Source organism: Parasteatoda tepidariorum, chromosome 3, assembly GCF_043381705.1.
Source record: "Parasteatoda tepidariorum isolate YZ-2023 chromosome 3, CAS_Ptep_4.0, whole genome shotgun sequence".
NCBI lineage: Eukaryota > Metazoa > Arthropoda > Arachnida > Araneae > Theridiidae > Parasteatoda > Parasteatoda tepidariorum.
Genome location: NC_092206.1, coordinates 73,078,392 through 73,097,701, shown reverse-complemented (window position 1 = coordinate 73,097,701; position 19,310 = coordinate 73,078,392). Strand labels below are relative to the sequence as shown.

Genomic DNA, 19,310 nt, shown 5'->3' with positions numbered 1-19,310 from the left:
CGAAATTTTGGAATAGATCTGAAATTCATAAAAAAAAAAACATTCAAGTTAACAAGATCTAAATTTTCCTAATATAAAGCAAAGCCTTTATTTTTCATTTTTTGGACAATTTGTTTTCATTTTGGACAATTTGTGTTAAAGGAATTTTGAAGCTACACCCAAACCGGCAAGTAAAAATGAAAGTTAATATTTAAAAATGTAAACACAGAAAAAAATGCAGCATTAATTTAATCAATTCAAAATTATTAAAAGTTTAATTTTATTAATTTAATTTTATGAAATTTGGGAATAGATCTGAAATTCATAAAAAAAACATTCAAGTTAACAAGATCTAATTTTCCTAATATAAAGCAAAGCCTTTATTTTTCATTTTTTCTAAAAATATTGCACGGAGGAATGATGACGTTCTCTCATTATAAGTTAGTTAAAAACAAAGAGCATCGTTAAAACTAAAATCAATAAGTTTTTCTAAAATCCAAGAAAGCAAAAGCAGAGCGCTCCTAATTATCAAATATCAACTAATGCGTCGCATTCAAACTGAAGTTCCGAATTAATTTTTAGATTGAGGAACGAAACCATATAAAAATTTAAAAAAAAAAAAAGTTCCATTTTCAGCACATAGCTCAATTACCAAACAAGATGCGATTCAAAACTTATAGTTAATTCTTATGTAGTAATCATACGATAAAAAAATTCGGCGTCACAACAATATAGGTGATAAGACACATCTTATAAAAAAAATTTCAGCTGCTATGGCTTCGTGCTAGCATTGAATACGTAATGAAAATGTCAAATTGCTCCACTCTCTACCAGGAAACTGAAAGTAAATACTTATCAGAGAAAAAAATTAAAGAAACCAACTATTGAAGTGTAACTTTCTGAAATATGCAAGGGGGTGACGTGTAAATGTTGTGGGTGGTTACTCTTAGCAACGCTATCCGACCAGAGACATAGATTTGCGTGTTAGTAGGCAGTTCGTGCAAATTATTAGAAGTCCCGCCTTCTCTTTTTTATTTCTAAGTTTTCTTCAAAGAAATCAATAAAGTGCATAACATTTAGTTGCTACTTATCATCAAATGATTCGATTTAAATCGTAAATGATTAATGAGTAAAATATTTGTTGTTTGATTTTTGGTTTTGGATGATAGGTATGGCTCTATTACAATGTATACTTTCAGTCATGAATTACTGATATTTAAATTAAATTTTATAAAACTCACTTCGTTTAATTCTGAGAAAACACTGAAAATAAAATTTCTAAATTACTTAGATGCCAATTTAAAATTACATAAAGAAAATTTTGTTTTAGACATTTTATTTATTTAGAGTCAAATTCAAATAAAAAAAATTATTTTTAATATGGGAAAATTTTAAAATTTGCGATAATTAAATTCTATAACCTTTAAGATAATAACATGCGTAAGCATTTAAAATCATTTACTTTGCAAATACACATTTTCAAAGCTATATAAGTTATTGTGCTAAGGCTTTTATTAAGAAATTGATATTTCGCTCATGAGAAATGAATAATATATAATAAGTAATTGGTACAAACAAAATGTGCGTTAATATAACCTGCAAAATTTTAAATATACTTTTTGAAGCCCCTTTTTAAGAAAAGTTTGGGCAGTCCTTTTAAAAACTAAGTGCAATCTTCAACAATCATAGTTTGTTTTAATGCATAATTTTAAAAAAAAAATGAAAGAATTTAACTTGAATTGATTTTATTTGAAAACAATGACTGATTTTTGCATTGGTAAATGGAAAACAAGGTATCCTTGAAAAGGGATGAGGAAAGTTCTAAAATTACTATTTTCAAGACCAATATTATGGAGATACTCCAGTTAACATTCCTTTCCCCCCATTTACTATTCTTAATCAAGGTTCTAAATAAAAGTTATAGTTAGCTATAGCCAAACGGCTTTGTCGTTCACTTAATGAACGTCAACTAACTCTTAACAAATAAAATGGATACACTGAACAGAATTAAACGGACATCCTAATCAACCAGTTAAACGACATAACGCAACTGTAAGGGACTAATGTAGAAAATTATCAATACAAAGGGCCCTTGAAGTACTAAAAAAAGTACAGGCTTATTTTCTACTCCACCAGACGGTATAGCACCATCTGAGTCACAAGAGAAGTACCAAATTGGCCAGACTCCCCCGCCACTTCACATGGTCAATAGTTCTCCAGAGATGAAGGGGGGAAGATTGAAGTACACCCATATACAGGGTACAGCCATAAATTGCGCCACTCCAACACAACGAGAACGGGAGCTGAGGATTCGACAAACGGAAAAACCAATACAATGGAATAGTTGATTCACCTTAAAAGGCCACCAGAGACAAGAGAAAGAAAAAAAGATTTGAACTATCCATCATAGGAGAGTGATCCACCTAAAACTAGTTTTACTACAAGGAATATGAGAGAGACCTCATTCGGGTAGATATTTGGAGTTTTATTTTTTACTCTCTTTGAATCGTAAGCAGTGATTGAAGCTGTAATTCTCAATTTAGCAGCTGTACAGTACGGAAAATCTGCTTACTAACAGTTACCAGGGGTCTGCTTAGATGAAATTTGGGTCCGTTAACGGACCCTTCACAAAATAATTTATCTCTTAATCGGAACCTTCATAAATTTGTTTATCGTCATTATTGTTTTGTCAATCGAATAAACTCTTCCCGGGAAAAAAAAAAAAAGACGATTCGAAACGAACTAAGTTTTCCAAGTTTCTCTAAGTTGAAATTCCAAATGTAGTATTCTAAGAAAATATTTCTACTTTTACAAACATCGTGTGCACATCACATTATTATTGATATTAAATTAAAATTTTTTCTGTATATAAATAATTGATCAATTTATATTTATTCATAAAATTAATTAATAGAAATTAATAGAATTAATTTTTATTATGTAAATCAAAATTTACTTCTGGCAATTTTCCAAATAAAATATTATAAATTTAAGAATTGTTTAAATTTACTTAAAGCGTAACACATTAAAAGTGATACATAACTAAGTTGTGCTATTCAAAATACGTCAATTGAAATTATTAAAAATGTGAGTGATTTTGTTTCCATTATTCGTCCAAAATGAATATTCTGTGTTGAGCAGTATAAGCTAAATACCAAATATTTGTATGTTGCATCTCAAATTTAGTAGCAGCAATTGTNGGGGAGAGAAAGAAGGTTCGAAACGAACTAAGTTTTCCAAGTTTCCCTAAGTTGAAATTCCAAATGCAGTATTCTAAGAAAATATTTCTACTTTTACAAACATCGTATGCACATTCTCATTGATATTAAATGATAATTTTTGTTTTCAAATAAATAATTGATCAATTTATATTTATTCATAAAATTAATTAAAAGAATATTATGTAAATAAAAATTAACTTCTGGCAATTTTTTAAATAAAATATTATAAATTTAAGAATTGTTTTAACTTACTTAATGCGTAACACATTAAAAGTGATACATAACTAAGTTGTGCTATTTAAAATACGTGAATTGAAATTATTAAAAATGTGAGTGATTTTGCTTCCATTATTCGTCCAAAATGAATATCCTGTGTTGAGCAGTATAAGCTAAATACCAAATATTTGTATGTTGCATTTTTAATTTAGTAGCAGCAATTGTTGAGCAGAATCTTGTATCTATTTACAATTTAAAAACTTCTAGAAAAGGTTTTTAGCAATTTCTGCAATAACAGGAACCCTATTTGCACAAATTCACAAAAGCAGGACCCTGGTTGAAAGAATGTGACTTAACGCTTATTTCATATTCACAAATTATGAGTAGTTTTTTCAAAATTTCACAAAAACAGGACCTTCCATAAAATGTCTGGACAGACCCCTGGTTACTATTACAAAACATAACTTAGTTCGCCAAGGAAAAAAAAAAAAAAAGACAGTTTAAGTGCCTTACACTTGAAGCAAAGCTACTATTTTATACTATGGATACCATCATTCTGCGAAGAACTATCTTGGCTTTAATACGAACAAATAACTAAAATATTTTAAAAATCGCCAAATTGGCGACATTTTTCAAAATACTAGATGAAAATTATCAAAATCACTGCCTTATTATCAGGTTTTGTAAATTTTTATGAACCTAGATAATGCGGCATTGGAATAAATTTTTAAACATTAAAACATTAGACCACAAACGCTTTTCATTTTCACATAACTGTGGATTTTCTACATATTGACATTTTGCACCATTTTCAGAACAAGGATATAGATTGCTGAATATTTATAGGCTAAACTTGACCTAACAGTCATAAGTAACAGTAGCAAACTTACATCAGTTATGATAATAGTATATAATTCACAAAAAAAAAAACATTATTTCATATGACGAACGGAACCTTCGAAAAACAGCCTTACGCACAAACTAAGTATGTATGCTGTGCATTCGAAACATTTCTACATTCGAAACCAGTGATTTTTAAACACTAATGTTGAATACTTTTAAGATCTTAGCAGAATTTTTTTTAAAAAGAAATTATGGTCCATTCCCCAACATAGATAAACGAAAAAGAGAATATGTGTCTTCTACAAAATAGCAGAATTTAATTTCATTTTTTAAAAAAAATAGCCTTTCATATGATTTTTCACAATTTGAAATGATTTTTCACTGTTTTCATACGGATGGCCGGCCTTTCATCTGATTCTTCACAAATTGACAAAAACATGTATCTACAGTATGTATTCTACAGTCTTTTCAGACCTCGGGGTTTTAAGATTCAGTATTTAGGATTTCAGTATTTAGGATCCTATGTTTCACAAAGTAGAATTTTCATAAAAAAGGCCATTCATAAAGTCTGCTCAAAACCCTGCTTTGACAAATACTAAGAGTCTGAATGATTATTTAAATGTGCGAAGAGAGTTGTGTTGAAGGTCCCAAAAATGTCTATTTGTCAAAATAATTAAGAACGGAAATAAATTTGTAGATAAGATGTTTAACTTTCATGACAGGTAATATTTATTACACATCTAATATAAGCTTAGCTAGGATAAAATTTCAAATTAAGATTTCGCTGTTTAATATCCGTTTATAACATAGGATTATATAATAGGAAATTCCTTTGTCAAAATTTTCCAAAATAAGAAAGTCGGTCTTTCTAAAACAGCGCCATCATATTTTTTGCTTAACTTCGAACATTCCTTTCATTGTGATACTATTTACAAAGTGCAGAAATTAAAAAAAAAAAAAAAAAAAAAAAAAAAAAAAAAAAAAAAAAAAAAAAAAAAGTATCTCAATAAGTTTTAATTCAGTTAGATTTTTTATCATAATTTTCGAGCATGTATTAAGATATAGTTCGTTAATAGCTATATCTTAATCCTTATAGTTCGAGATCCTAGCGTCAAAATTGTTAATTAGAATGCCGGCAAGTGACATCAGGCGTGTGCGACGAGCCTGATTGGCTTTTGAATCCACGATTTACCAATGTTATGATTTACCTATGATGACGTCATTTGCAGGTATCTGATTGAATTGTGCAAAAGATATTTAAAGTTACAAAATCTGACACAATGTACTACCTCAGAAAAAATGCATTTCGAATAGGTTTAAAACTATTATAAATTTAAAAAAAAAAAAAAAAAAAGACTTTTTGAAATTTTGTTTCAGAAACTATTGGACCGATTTCATTCAAATTTTGTAAAAATTCGCCCGTTATAAAAAATTTTTTACAACCATTATAATTCAAAGCAAAAAAAAAAAAATTTTTTTTTCACGAAAATATTTTTGAATTAACGAGCCGGACAATTGTGCGATGAAGTTTGTTCGAATTAAGTGCTTTTCTCTGCCTGATTACGTAGTTTAAAATGTCGTCTGATCGAGTTCATTAGCATAATTAAAACTTTAAGTCAATCCTTTGAACAATTAATAATGTAATTAGTAAGTGTAAATATGATCAATAAATCAAAATTTTAGACGTTCTGTTTTCATTTTTGCGCACAGAACAACCTACAATCTTGATGACTTTCCTTTCAACTCAAGAAATTATACTTCATTCTTTTGAAAAAAAATGCAAGGTATCATTATGTTTATGCAATTTCTTCGGCTATAAAATTCTTTAAANAATATTTTGGAAAGGGTCCGTTTTTATGAAAAGTTATTTTGTGAAGGGTCCGTTAACGGACCCAAATTTCTTCTAAACAGACACCTGATTATGTTTATGCGATTTCTTCGGCTATAAAATTCTTTAAACTTATTATCAACAATATATCTAAACAAATAATGATGGTCATCTTTATTTGACATTGTACTTCGATAACAAAAGCAAACCAAATCATAAGCCACGCTTCTATTACAACAAAAACTAATCTCATCCATTCAATTTCTGAAAACGATTTTGGAAAAGTAGCTACTACTGTAAATTATTCCAGTAGCGCCATTTCTTTCCCAACGCGTAGTTTTCACTTCTATCCTAGGCTATCATTAAATTCTATTTGATGTTCGAGGCGAGAAAACCCTTTTAGAGTAAACAGAAAAAATAGCTTCGAAGTCAACCAACCCATACACGTGGGATTTCAAGGAAGATAAGGAAGAAAAAAAATATGAAAAATATATAAGAATAAGTTATTTTCTCCTCAGGTCCGAAGAATAGATCTTCCATTTCCCAAGATACAATGGGATTTTTTTATTTTTTATTAACACATGAAGAGAAATAACTTAGTCGCAATATTCTTGTAATGTCTATCTGTGTGATTGTCAACTTCAAATTTATTCTTCAAGAGACATTCAGGAAAAAAAGGAACGGAAAACAAACATTAAATAGTTAATATAGAGTGGGAAAAAAACGTTCTAAACCATAATAATAATAAAATAAAACAAATAAAACGCTAAGCAAACAATTGACAAAACTTGGGCGTAAATTTTTAAATTTCGGAGGTCATTTACCTCTGATTGTTTATATATATATACTTTTTTTGAAACTGTCAAAAATTTTCTCACAATTTTGTGAATTTAAAAATTAGATCCTGCTTTCGTGAACGGTGAGTCAGTTCAGATGTTTCGTTAAGGATCCGTTTTTGTGAAAATCCTGTCTAGGGGTGAAAAAAAGGTAGGGTGTTTCGAAGAGTTTAGTTCTAAAATTATGAATTAAAGATATTATTTATTTAGTTTTTTAACGAACAGTTTTATGAAAGGACCGTTTTCGTAATAAAATATTTTGATAATTTAAGTGTAAAAATGTCCGTTTTTACGATTAAAATAGTGTTGTGTTAATGGACCCAAATTTCTCAAATAATGATCCCAAATGCATCACCTAAATAAACACTTAACAGAAAGTCTTAAAGCTCCATGAACCGCTTTCTTAATCAACAAAAAAAACTTTGTATTCTCAAGAATTTTTTTTAAAAAATAGATTGAACTATTTTAAAAAAAAAATTAAGTTCTGAAATTACGGGAGAAATAAAAAAAAACGTTATACAAAAGGTGCTGTTCGATTTTTGGAATTTATATAAAATAATAGATGCGTTTCAAGCGAATTATATGATAGGATAGGAAAAAAGAATCGACAAATAACTTTCTTAACTACCTACTTAATATAAATAGGCTAACTTTATTTTGAGCTTGAAAAGAGATTTCTTTAGCTTGACTCTATTTTTGTTCTAATTAAAATAAAATAAACAGAGGGTATCACAGAATTTAGATTTTTTGTAATAAGTACTGTTCTGGTGAAATTCTGAAAAATCTACTCATTGTTTTGGGAAAATCACATCCTGCTTTTGTGGAAAATAACCAAAACTAGTGGTCTGTTCAGATTCTTTTTTTCTTCTTTTTTTTTGGGGGGGGGCNTTTGAATTTTTTCTTCTTTTTTTTGGGGGGGGGGGGGGGATATTGTAAAAATCTATTCAATTTTCTGTATCTAATATATTTGTAAAATTCTGATTCTTGTCAGAGGGTTCTGTTTTTGATAATATCTAAAAATAAAGGTCCTGTTTTAGTTGGAATTAAAGGGGGAAAAAAATCTTTCTGAGTATTGATTTTAAAATTATGAATTGAAGACATCGGCTACATTTTTAAAATGAAAACTGTTATTTAAGATCCCCGTTGAGGTAAAATATTGAGTATTGGGTTTTTACGATAAAAACATTTTGCGAAAGGTCCGTTTCTACAATTAAATATTATGTGAAAGGTCCGTCTTAACTATAAAAAATATAGTTAAGTGCCCGTTAACGCTCCCGAATGTCTTCTAAAATGACCTCTGAATTTAAAAATATTTATTTAAAGCTCTATATCGTTTTGCAGGCATAGCTTTTGGGCAAAAAAAATGCAAAACAGACAATTATTAGCTTAAAATTATTAAAAGTAAATATATTAGCTAAAAATGTAGCCTTGCTTTAAAAAATGTTTTGATATTGTAGATTCAACTATTGTAAGGATCTATTCTACCTTTCAGAAAATTTTAGAATAAAATAAAAAACGCAAAATGTAAAGATATTTAAAGATCTATGTAATTTCATGAATTAAATTTTTTTGAACCAATATTTTTTAAAAAAAGGTAAAAATAGTTAGTTATTAGAGTTAAGTAAGTTTTAGAGTTAAGTAAAAGTTACAATAAGTTATTAAAAAAAATTTAATGAAAATAAATATATTAACCAAAAAATAGCTTCCCTTTAATAGTTTGAAACTGAAAATATTAATTTAATGAGGAAATACTAAAAAAAAAAAAAATAGAAACCAAAGCATTTTAAATATGAACTCTAATTTTTTCCATCAATAAATAAAATATAAATAAACTAAATAGGATCTATTCTACCTTCCAATAAATCTTTGACTGATTGATAGAATAAAAAGCAATTTCTTAAGGTATTGGTGGCAGGGTTAACATAACATAAATCAGTTGATAAATCACATTTAAAAAAAAATAAAAGAAAGAAAAAAAATCATTATTTAAAAAAAAAATTCTTCATTTAAAACAATTGATTTTTTTAAAAAAAATCATCAAGTCGAAAATATTTTTATAAATATATTTTTTAGGCTGTGATTCTCTTTAAAGTCTGATTCCATTGATAATAAAGGCTTCATCCAAATAAATAATGAAAATAAATTATGTTTCAAAATGACTAATAAATAAATAAAATTAGCGAAAGTGGAAAAAAGTAAAGTTAAACTGATAAATTATAGTTTTTCATTCACTGCATTTAAAATAGTTTGAGGGTATCATCATCATTGTTGGTATGACAAACCATGGTGGGCCTTGGCTCCTTTGGAAAATATTTTCAGTCTAGTTCTTCTGCATATAAAACAAAATGGATATAATTGAAATATGTTTAAAGCTGGTCATAAAATATTTCAATTAGTTTTGGGCCTATTTGAATACTTTAAGTGCTTTTAAAACTTGTGATTTTCAACACTGAAGAAAAACTTATTCAGTCTAGAGAAACTAAATTTTTTTTTTTTTTTTTTCATGTATTCTGATCTAAACTAATTTATAGATTGAATATCTAACTTACAAATTGCCTTCCTGTCCTTAAAGTTTTAGGATGTTTAAGTTGAATAAAAATAAGCATGATTTATTTGTTTAGTGATTAGTTCATAGTAATTAAATAATAATTTTTTTTAAACATCTTAGTTAGAAATTTTAACTATTTTAGCCGAATTGTTGTTTGTAAATAATATTAAGAATGGCTACTAGTTTTTTATCAGATGATTTGGCTAGTAAATAAAAATTTTTTTTAAAAAATCATATTTAAATAAAATATATCTGATTAAAGAAAAAAAAAGAAAAAAAAAGAATTTTGCCAACCCTGATTGGCAGAAACATATGATACTGTATATGAATGCGGAAAACTAAACTAATTGCAAGGATTAATTTAAAGCTTGAATTACTATATTTCCAATACAAATATTTTCTTTTTTCATACTAACTATAATACTATATTAACCATAAAAAATTAAGGAGGTAAATCTATTTTTTAACAAACTTTTTTCAAAGTCCCCTTTTTTAATCGAAAGTTATTATAAATATATTTATTTAGAATCTTGACTACTAAAAACATAACTACAATTACTAATTTATCTTATGTGGTAATTAACCTGTGGTTGTGGTCGAATCAACCTTAAATAGTCATTATGCAACCCCCAAAGTTACAATTACTTGAATTGAAATGTTGTGGGCAATTACTTATGTAATAAGCACACTTTTTCCAAATATGACATTTTTACAACAAACTGTTTCTTGGTATTGTTTCCAGATTGCTACTTTAAAAGTTTCTGAAATTTCTACTAGATAACACGCTAAATTACTTTTTATCTACAAAAATGATGAGCGTTACTATTCTTTTAAATAACTTGCCTGCATAATTTGAAAATATTACTTATCATTAAATTGTTCCTAGCCCCCAGCCCTTACACTAATATCAATGTGGCTGACTAAATTCAAGTATTGTACAATAAACAAATAATATAAAAATAGTAAGAGAAATACGTTTACTTCACATTTATTTAAAGCAATAAACAACTGAATTAAATTTTTAATACTCCATTTTAAAAATTCATAAAAAAATTAAGAATCCATTAAGAATTAATAAATATACCGAAGATTTACATATTAATCTTAAATAGCAATAAGATCTATTCAAATAATAGTTTTGAAATAATATATATTATTATTTAATTTATAAATATATCATATATTAACATAAATTTTGAATTAAGTTATGATCAATAGGTGTTAGCTTAAATTCAATATTATGAATAGAAACATGTTTAATTTTGTTTATTTTTAATCTGAGAATCAAAATATTATTCTATAACAATACATAATTGTATATTGAAATATAAAAACAGTAATAATTTACAAAATAATTACGAGACAATTAAAGGATATATTTATGATATTTATTAAAAAAACTAATTTAGAATAACAAGTTAAAATTTTGTTGTTATTAATAAATAATTAATCAATAAGTTCGCATATTTTTTTAAGAACCAGGATGAAAATGTTGTTATATGTAAGTAGTACGTATAAATTGTTTACAGAAAAAAATGAGAAAGTAAAAATTTACATTAAGAATAAAGATTGATCATAATTTTAAAAATTTGATATGACAGTACATTTGATGTATTCTAAAAAACATATTGTGTGATAATTTATTTTGGTATAAAGATGTAAATAAAAATAAATGTTGCACATAAAAAAAAATATTTCAAACTATCCAATTTTTTTTTGTAGAATTTATCAATAACAGAATTTAGTATTAAAATTTTTAAAAATCGAAAACCGATCAACACACATAAGATCATACCATATTGCTATTAATGCCGGCATCATATAACAGAAAATAGTGGACGCGAGAAAATATATCGTAAGAAAGAAAATAAGAATCGAATCGCTTACCTATGAAAAAACAAAGAAAGGTTTTACGAAATATATCCATTTTTTCAGCTGGATGATTGGCCTTCGAGATGATGACACTATATCTAAATCATTATAATTCTTGAAATTAAGCGCGTCGAATATCCATGGAAGCGTTAAACACAATTTAAAGAAGCGGGCAAAATCATGCGTTGCCTAGCCGGTCGATACACGACAACAAGAAAGATTCAACAACTTGGCGGAGTGCTACACTGATGCCGGGAGAAACCATCAAAGATACCGCGAACCGGATCTAAATTCTAATACTCCGCCACGAAAAAAAGTTCCGTGTTTATTTTTACTATTTTTCAATTTCGAAGGTATTTATATAAAGAAATGTATAAAAAGATGGAATAGTTATACTTTTTCTGTTATTTTTCATAATAATAGTTGAAATAATACTCGGTGTTTGAGAATTCTCCGTATCCTTCCGCGAATTCGAATGTTTCGCTTGAGGACTTCTCGGTTCAATTGTTTATCGCTCATCTGGCATAGTATGTTTCCATTTAGATCATAATGCTGTAATTATGGTAATGAATTTTAGAAAGCAGGTGTTAACTAATGGGGTTAAGGTTTCGAGGAAATGAACTTGAAATCGTAGCTGTCGTGCTTGTGTTGTTAGTAAATAAAATACGATACGACATTTAGGTTCTTTTAAAAATATTAAAATCAATTAATTCAGCACATCTGATTTTGATTTTTTTTTTTCTCTGCATGCATCATTTTTATAATAATAACTGGATTTATGTTTTTTTAACACACAATTTCTATTTCATAGCATTAAAATTTAACTCAACGTTAAATCATTAAAAAATAAGAAGATTATTAATTTATAAAATCACTTACACTATCTGCATTATTTTTCTTTCGGATATTATTTTTATTAATAATAGGTATCACACCTAAATGCAACTAAGTGTATTTTTGGTGATTTTTATCTTATGCAGTTTTTAAATCTCAGTATTCCTTTATGCTTAAGTAAAAGTTTTTTCAAAACGTATTCGTATTTTTATTTATTTAACAAATTTATTTATTTTCGCTATTGTTAAAGAAGGACTTTTTTTCCTCATTGAAAGAAATTTAATGAAAATTTTTAAAGTATAAATAATATTAAATAGTTTGCAAATTAAGTTCTTTATGATCATTTTTATTTAATTTAAAATACAAAATTTTATTACAGCTAATATGAAAAAAAGTGCAAATTGAGCTTATTTTGATTGTATTTTCTTTAAAGATATATATTTCTCTGTTTTTCAATATAGGCCATTTATTTAGAAAATGATATTTTTTCAATCACCTTTATATTTAAAAAAGAAAAAGAAAGAAAGAAAAAAAAAACAATCTAGGTGTTGGGCAGATTTTGCATTTTATAATTCAGTTTCAATTGAACAATTTGGAATGAACGGATAGAAATATTTAACTATCCTAAGCAATATTTCTTCTTTTTTTTTTAAAAAAAAGGATAAAAGAAAAAAAGAAACTTTTTATAACACTATTCAATTCGGATCTTTATATTTCTTATAAAAACTTAGACTTAGAGCTCTTTCAGTGTAATTATCATTCTGTAAATTATCATCAATAATCATCATCATAAGTTATCAGTGTAATTATTATCAATCGTTAATAAATAGCCGCAATTACTCTCCTTTCAAAAAAAAAAAAAAAAATTAAGAATGTTTTTTAATTCAATAAAATTGTTTTGTTAATAAAATTATTTATCTAATTAAATATTAAATCCTATCCCTAAAGAATAACTTTGTCTCTAAAATAAGAAGAAGAAAAAATCCTATTAAAAATAGATGCATGAAGAATACATGCAATTCTCATTATACATGGCCATAAGGAAAAACGTTGAACAACTCATTAAAAAACGCGTAAATAAACAAAACGATTGTTATTGATTTATTGTTATTGATGTTATTTTATTAAACTACATGAAATTTTTTTTTCGTGCCGTATAGTTCCAAGAACTGTACCTTATTTCTTTTGTATGTATTGCGTGTCAAAGTTGATTGTAATACTTTAATGGCATTTCGATTAATTTAGGAACTTACGTTTAATTTATAATTCTTTTTATAACATTTTTTAGCCATAAAAATATTGCAATGTTTTTGAAACCTAAAGAATGAATTCTTTTGTGAAACCAACTAGTGTTTAAGCGAAGGGCACGCCTAAATGTAGGCTTTCTGAAAATTACAGATTTCATATTGATTAAATTAGGAATTACGATTATTGATTTTCCATATACCTTGATTAGCAATAACAAAATTACTCATTATTTGCATATTTGTGTTCACTACCTAAAAGGCACATTAAAAAATATCAAAAAATTTATAACCAACAATTTACTGTTACGATATTTTATAAAGACAAATTTACTTTGTTGAAAGGGGAAAAAAAGAAAATGGCATCCACTCTCATTTCATGGAATTGTTTATTTTCTTATTCTTTTGAAATACGAAACATCAAGAACTATTATTTCGTATAGACATTCAAAAACACTGAATCCATTTCTTACATCGCTTATTCAAACGGCCTTTGCATCTCATAAATCTGTCAGGTGCAATATTTATTTGAGCACTTATTTATTTATGCAATTCGGTTCAAGCGCAGGCACCTTTTGATCGTAAATCGTAAACAAGGCTATTTCATTCCTTTTTTATTTTATCAGCCGAAATCTTCTTTGTAATTCAAGTAAGTAACAATAATGTTTCAGATGAAAGTTGGTTTTATTGATCGTACTTGAATAATGTTTTAAAAACGTGCTATTTTTCCCTCTTTCTTTCTAAAATGTGCTTCTTACATGTTAAAATGCAAAAAATAAAAGACATAAAACTCTTCCTTTATAACTTTTCATCTAAATTTCAAATTTTCGCGAATTGAGATGCGAACTTCAGAATTCGAAGGGCTAACCTTAAATATGCAAATTTAATGAGCAAACGATATATTAAGTCACAGTTTTATCTGATGATGATATGATCTTGGCTTACAGTTTTAGTACATTGAGGTTGTTAAAGTTCTACAACAGTGGTTCCCTATTTTTTTTCGGCTGTGGAACCCTAAATGATCGATCTTCTTTCAGTGGAACCCGGAGAATTAAGGCACAAACTGTTAATTATTTTAAAAATATGTAATGATCTTAATTTCATAAATTATTTTGAAATTATTTAGTGAATGAATGAAGAAAATGGAATTTTTTCAACATCTTGTTTTACTAATATTAGTCTCTAAATTGGATCTTATGCCGGACAGTTTTTATAATTCATTTTACTGTTAGAAAAAAAAACATTGTTTTGAAATTTCTTTCTTCGCAATTATTAGATTTAAATAATTTCGTAAAAATAACGAAAATATAAAATAACAAATAGCTTATTACTTGAATATAAATTTAATTCCAGGTTTCGAATTCCAAACTCATTTAATTGCAGATTCAAAAATTTCCAAATTTCGGAACCCTAGGATTCCGCGGAATACCATTTGGGAACTGCTGTTCTATACTTTCAGTCTAGAATCTATTCATGAAAATTTGGATTTTTCACTAAACATATCTTTATTTTCATGACAAATTTAAATAAAATAATGTAATTAAAAACAAAAAAAGGAAGCGAAATGTTTTGAAAACTGAACTCAGAAAAAAAAAAATGTGATTAAAGGTTACTTTATGGTAGTTTTGAATAAGTAAAAACATGAAGAGCTTAATTTTATTCTTAGTGCTTTTCTGGTGCTATTAGTAGTACTTATAAAATTCTTCAATGCCGCAAGATTTTTCAAAACTGGTACTTTTAGAAGTAAGATTTTATATAATGTAGTAAAGCATCTAGAATGGAAATCATAAATGGTAAGTATAAATAGCGAGCAATGTCCTGCCGGGTTATTGATCTGGTTAATCCAGTCATTATTATTAATATCCGGTGATTATGAACAATAATCACGTCTTTTGGTTAATGCGACAAAAAAAGCCCATTATTCATATTTACCTGGTATATGCTTATTTATTGTTATTCTCCACACCCCCTTTTTGTAAGAAAAAAATAAATTATGGCCATTATCTAATATTTTTAACTTATTTGGAATTAAAAAATTTCGTAGGAATTTTGGAATTAAAATGTCTACTGTTCGAACTTTAGATAATTTAGAAATATCGCAAGAGAGAGTTTGAAAACTAAATGCTTTTACTCAGGGCCCGACTTTGCTAAATTGGAGCCCGGGGCAAAAACTTCTTTGGGGGCCCTCCTCTACTTCACTATTTCAGTTATGAAGAACCAAACTTTATGGAGGTATTTAAATTTTTCACCTCATTATAGATATATAACAAGAAAATTGACAAGAACCTAAAATAGCTATAAATGCCCCCCTCCCTCCAATGGTCAGACGAAATATCGTTCTGTCTATTTTATCCATTTTCTGATCATTCTGTGTCCATCATGCCAAATGCAGTTTTCTGATTATTTACTTTGTCATCTATCTACAAAAAATTCCTATCCTTGCTGACATTAGGGCGGAATTCAGCTAAATTTTTGCAATTACGGTGTTTCAATTAAGCCAAACAGAAACCTGTATTTTCTTTAACATATCGCATTTTTGCAATATGTAAAAATACAGGCTTTTGATTGACCAAATTTCGAAAATTTAGTTATGGATTTACGAACTTTTTTATTTAGCCATGGATTTACGAAATATAGATTGTGTTCATACAATAGATTAATGAAGACGCCAACATAAAACTGACGACTTTACACTGAACTGATATTTCGTTTTAAAAAAAGTTCATTAAAGAAGGAAACTTAAAATAAACTTTCTATTCGATTTGGGGGCCCCCTCTAATGTGGGGGCCCGGGGAAGCTGCCCCGTATGTCCCTGCCTTAGTCAGGCTCTGCTTTGAACGCATATGCAACAAAATGAAGTGTTATTTTAACATTTTGTTGACCGACAGTTTTGCACAAACTACGTCATGCTACAGGCTATTACTTTGTCATTGAATATGGAAGTAAAGTTAAACATTCTAAGCGATGCGCAAGCTTTATATCTCCCTGGGTTTCTTAAATTGAAATCAATAGTGCAAGTGCAATGCCCAATTAACTCCTCATCAGTCAACAACGTTTGGGCATGAAAAGACGAGTTCAAACGTGACCGGTCAACTATAAGTTATTACTAAATTGTAGTGCTCTGCATTTTTTTCTTATAGACCATTAACAGTATCTTTTCCGTATTTTGATTTTTTTAAACAAATATCTTTCAGATGCTGGGTGGTCACTTGGAAATTCATCTGGAATCATAAATTTCATCGGACAAGTAACCCATATGATAGATGACACAACTTCAGCTGTGATATTTACAATGTTAATAACAATAACAAAAAATATACTATTTAAATTTTGGCAGATGCTAAATTTTATTTAAAAAAAATATTTTTTTATAGAATTAAAATAAAATGTATTATTTTTGTAAAAAATATTCATAATTTTATAAGTAAATTATTCGTGCAAATATAAAGTTATTCCTGTCTGAAAATAATAAAAATTTTATCTTTTTTGTCAAGTTGAAGAACGTAATTTTTTAAATTTTTATTTTATTTTATTATCGTATGGTGCAGAAAAAATATTATTATTACAATTACAAATAAATAAGAATTATTTTCACATTTTACAAATTCTATATTCATATCCAAATATATATTCCACATTTCAAAACATAAATTTAAAATGTAGATCCGAGGATATGTACGATGAAAAAAAAAATTCTCAGGCAAAAGAGAGATAAAATAATTATTAATTATGTTTCTTAAAGTAAATAAACTCCTCTTTTAGCATTCGGTCATATTTTTTTCTTTTTAATATTATTTTCATTATTGCCGGATAAAGCAATGACCCGCAACTCTATAATAAGACACTCCTTTAAATGTTGTGAAATCTTTTTTACCAATTTTTCACAAGCAGACTGCAGAACTGATTTGAATAAAACTTTGGCTGAGATATTTGTTTTGCATTTATATAAATAATATAATTATAAGATAGATAAAATAGTATCGTAATTGGTTTATTTAAACTTTTTAAAAGACTCCGTGTACAGAACGAAACAACGGTCTTGAGTTTAATTGCCTTTGAAAAAATTTGTCTGATATAAAATTCGATATTATTTTAAATATTATAAGTAATAAAAAAAAATTACGTTGCATACTTACTGAACAAAAATTCAAAACACTTTTTTTTAATAAATTATTCGTAAGTAAAAATGTTTAAGAATACAGGAAAATATTTTTGAAATTTAAAACAAAAACAATCTAGTTATACAAATACATTTTATATTTGCCTTTTTGAATATACAATATCATTAATAAGATTTCAAATGTAAAATAAAAATCAATTCCTCTTTCCCCATTTATGAATAATGCATTAAAAAAAATAGAACAAACATCGTTTGTTTTATAATGATGCAATAGAATAAATGTTCGTTTTTTTTATTTTTATTTTTTTTTTTTTAAAATCAATTTGTGATTTTTAGAATCATTTTTAAAACGTTTCTTTTTCCTTTCTCTAGTAAATTTCAAACACTTAAAAAGTTTTCTGTGGTCTTATTTTATATTAGTGTTAAATAAAATAACTATTTATAAAAAATATGTATTAATTTTCCCCCTTTCTTTTCTTGCAAGATTTTATAACTTATTTCTTGCAAGATTTTATAAGTTTTTTAAAATGTTTTGTCTAAATCCATTATCACTATACTGTCTTTTTTTTTCAGTAAATTACATTTCATTTTTTTTTTCAGAATAAACTAGCATATTCTGTTCTTGGTTCTAGACTCTTGGTGTGTACTATTTTATACCTGTTAAAAAAATAATTTATCAAATTATAACTTGGTTATTTTTTTTCGTTTCTTTCATATTTTTAAAGATGTATGAGTCCTTTGTTAAAATAATTAATAATAATAATAATAAAAATAATAATAAGTCGCCTTAACTGTCGTTGGTTATAAAATAATTTGTCGAAAATCGTGATATGCGTTTTTTTCCCGTCTCTAGATTTGGTGCGCATTATTTTATGTTCCTATATTATATTTAAATTAAAATTAAAGCTATTTACCAAACTGTGACTCAATCATTCTCTCTCTTACTATCATTCTTTTTTATTTTTTCGAGATATTTTAGTCCTCTGTCAAAAATCGAAAAATTATAAAATGTTTTAACTGTTGTTAATTCCAAATTTTGCCCATTACAACTATTTCCTTTTTTCTTCTTCTTTCCTTGTTTTTCCTTTTTTTTTCTTTTTTTTTTTTTTTTTTTTTTTTTTTTTGATCCCTTCTTCTAGACTTGAAGTTTAGTAATATATGGTTTTGCAGTCCTATATTATTTTAGTATGTTAATCTATCTATCAAATCATAATTTAATCGTTTGCTTTCTTTCTTTCATTAATTTTTTTCTTCTTGTAACATATATTAGTTTTCTGTTAAAAGATAAGTCATAAAATAGCAACTTAAAAATGTTTTGGGTTAAACTACTACCACTATACTGCCTTTCCTTTCTTTTTTTGAATATATTTCGTCCCGGGTTCTAGACTTGATGTGTACTATCCTATGGCCATAGCTCCATAATTTATTAGTGTAAAAATAATTATAAAATTATTACTTAATTATTTGTTTTTTCTTATCTTGTAAGTTGTATATGTCTTCTGTTAAAAACTTTTTCTTAAAAAATCTTAAGATGTTTTTATTGCCGTCGGTTACAGAATAATTTGCCTAAAATCGGGGTTTCCAGTTTTTTCCTCCTTTCTTTTTGTTGTTGTTGTTCTCGGCTCTAGATTTCGTATGTAAATACTACTATTTTATGGTCATTAAAATTAATAATAAAATAAAATTACATTAAAATTAATAACAAAACTATGACTAAATTAATATTATTGTGAGTTTGTCAATTTCTCTTTTCCTTCTTTTTTAAGTTC

The 19,310-nt window shown here is 26.8% G+C and overlaps 1 protein-coding gene across 1 annotated transcript in view; it reads right to left on the bottom strand.

Moving 5' to 3' along the window:
* The window catches only part of LOC107440672 (inactive tyrosine-protein kinase 7), an 80,071-nt gene extending 68,456 nt beyond the window's left edge, over window positions 1-11,615 (bottom strand). The window contains exon 1 of the mRNA XM_071178839.1: window positions 11,359-11,615. Coding sequence (XP_071034940.1) covers window positions 11,359-11,398 — 40 coding nt within the window. The 5' untranslated portion in view covers window positions 11,399-11,615. The remainder of the gene's footprint in view (window positions 1-11,358) is intronic.
* Between the last annotated feature and the right edge of the window lie 7,695 nt (window positions 11,616-19,310).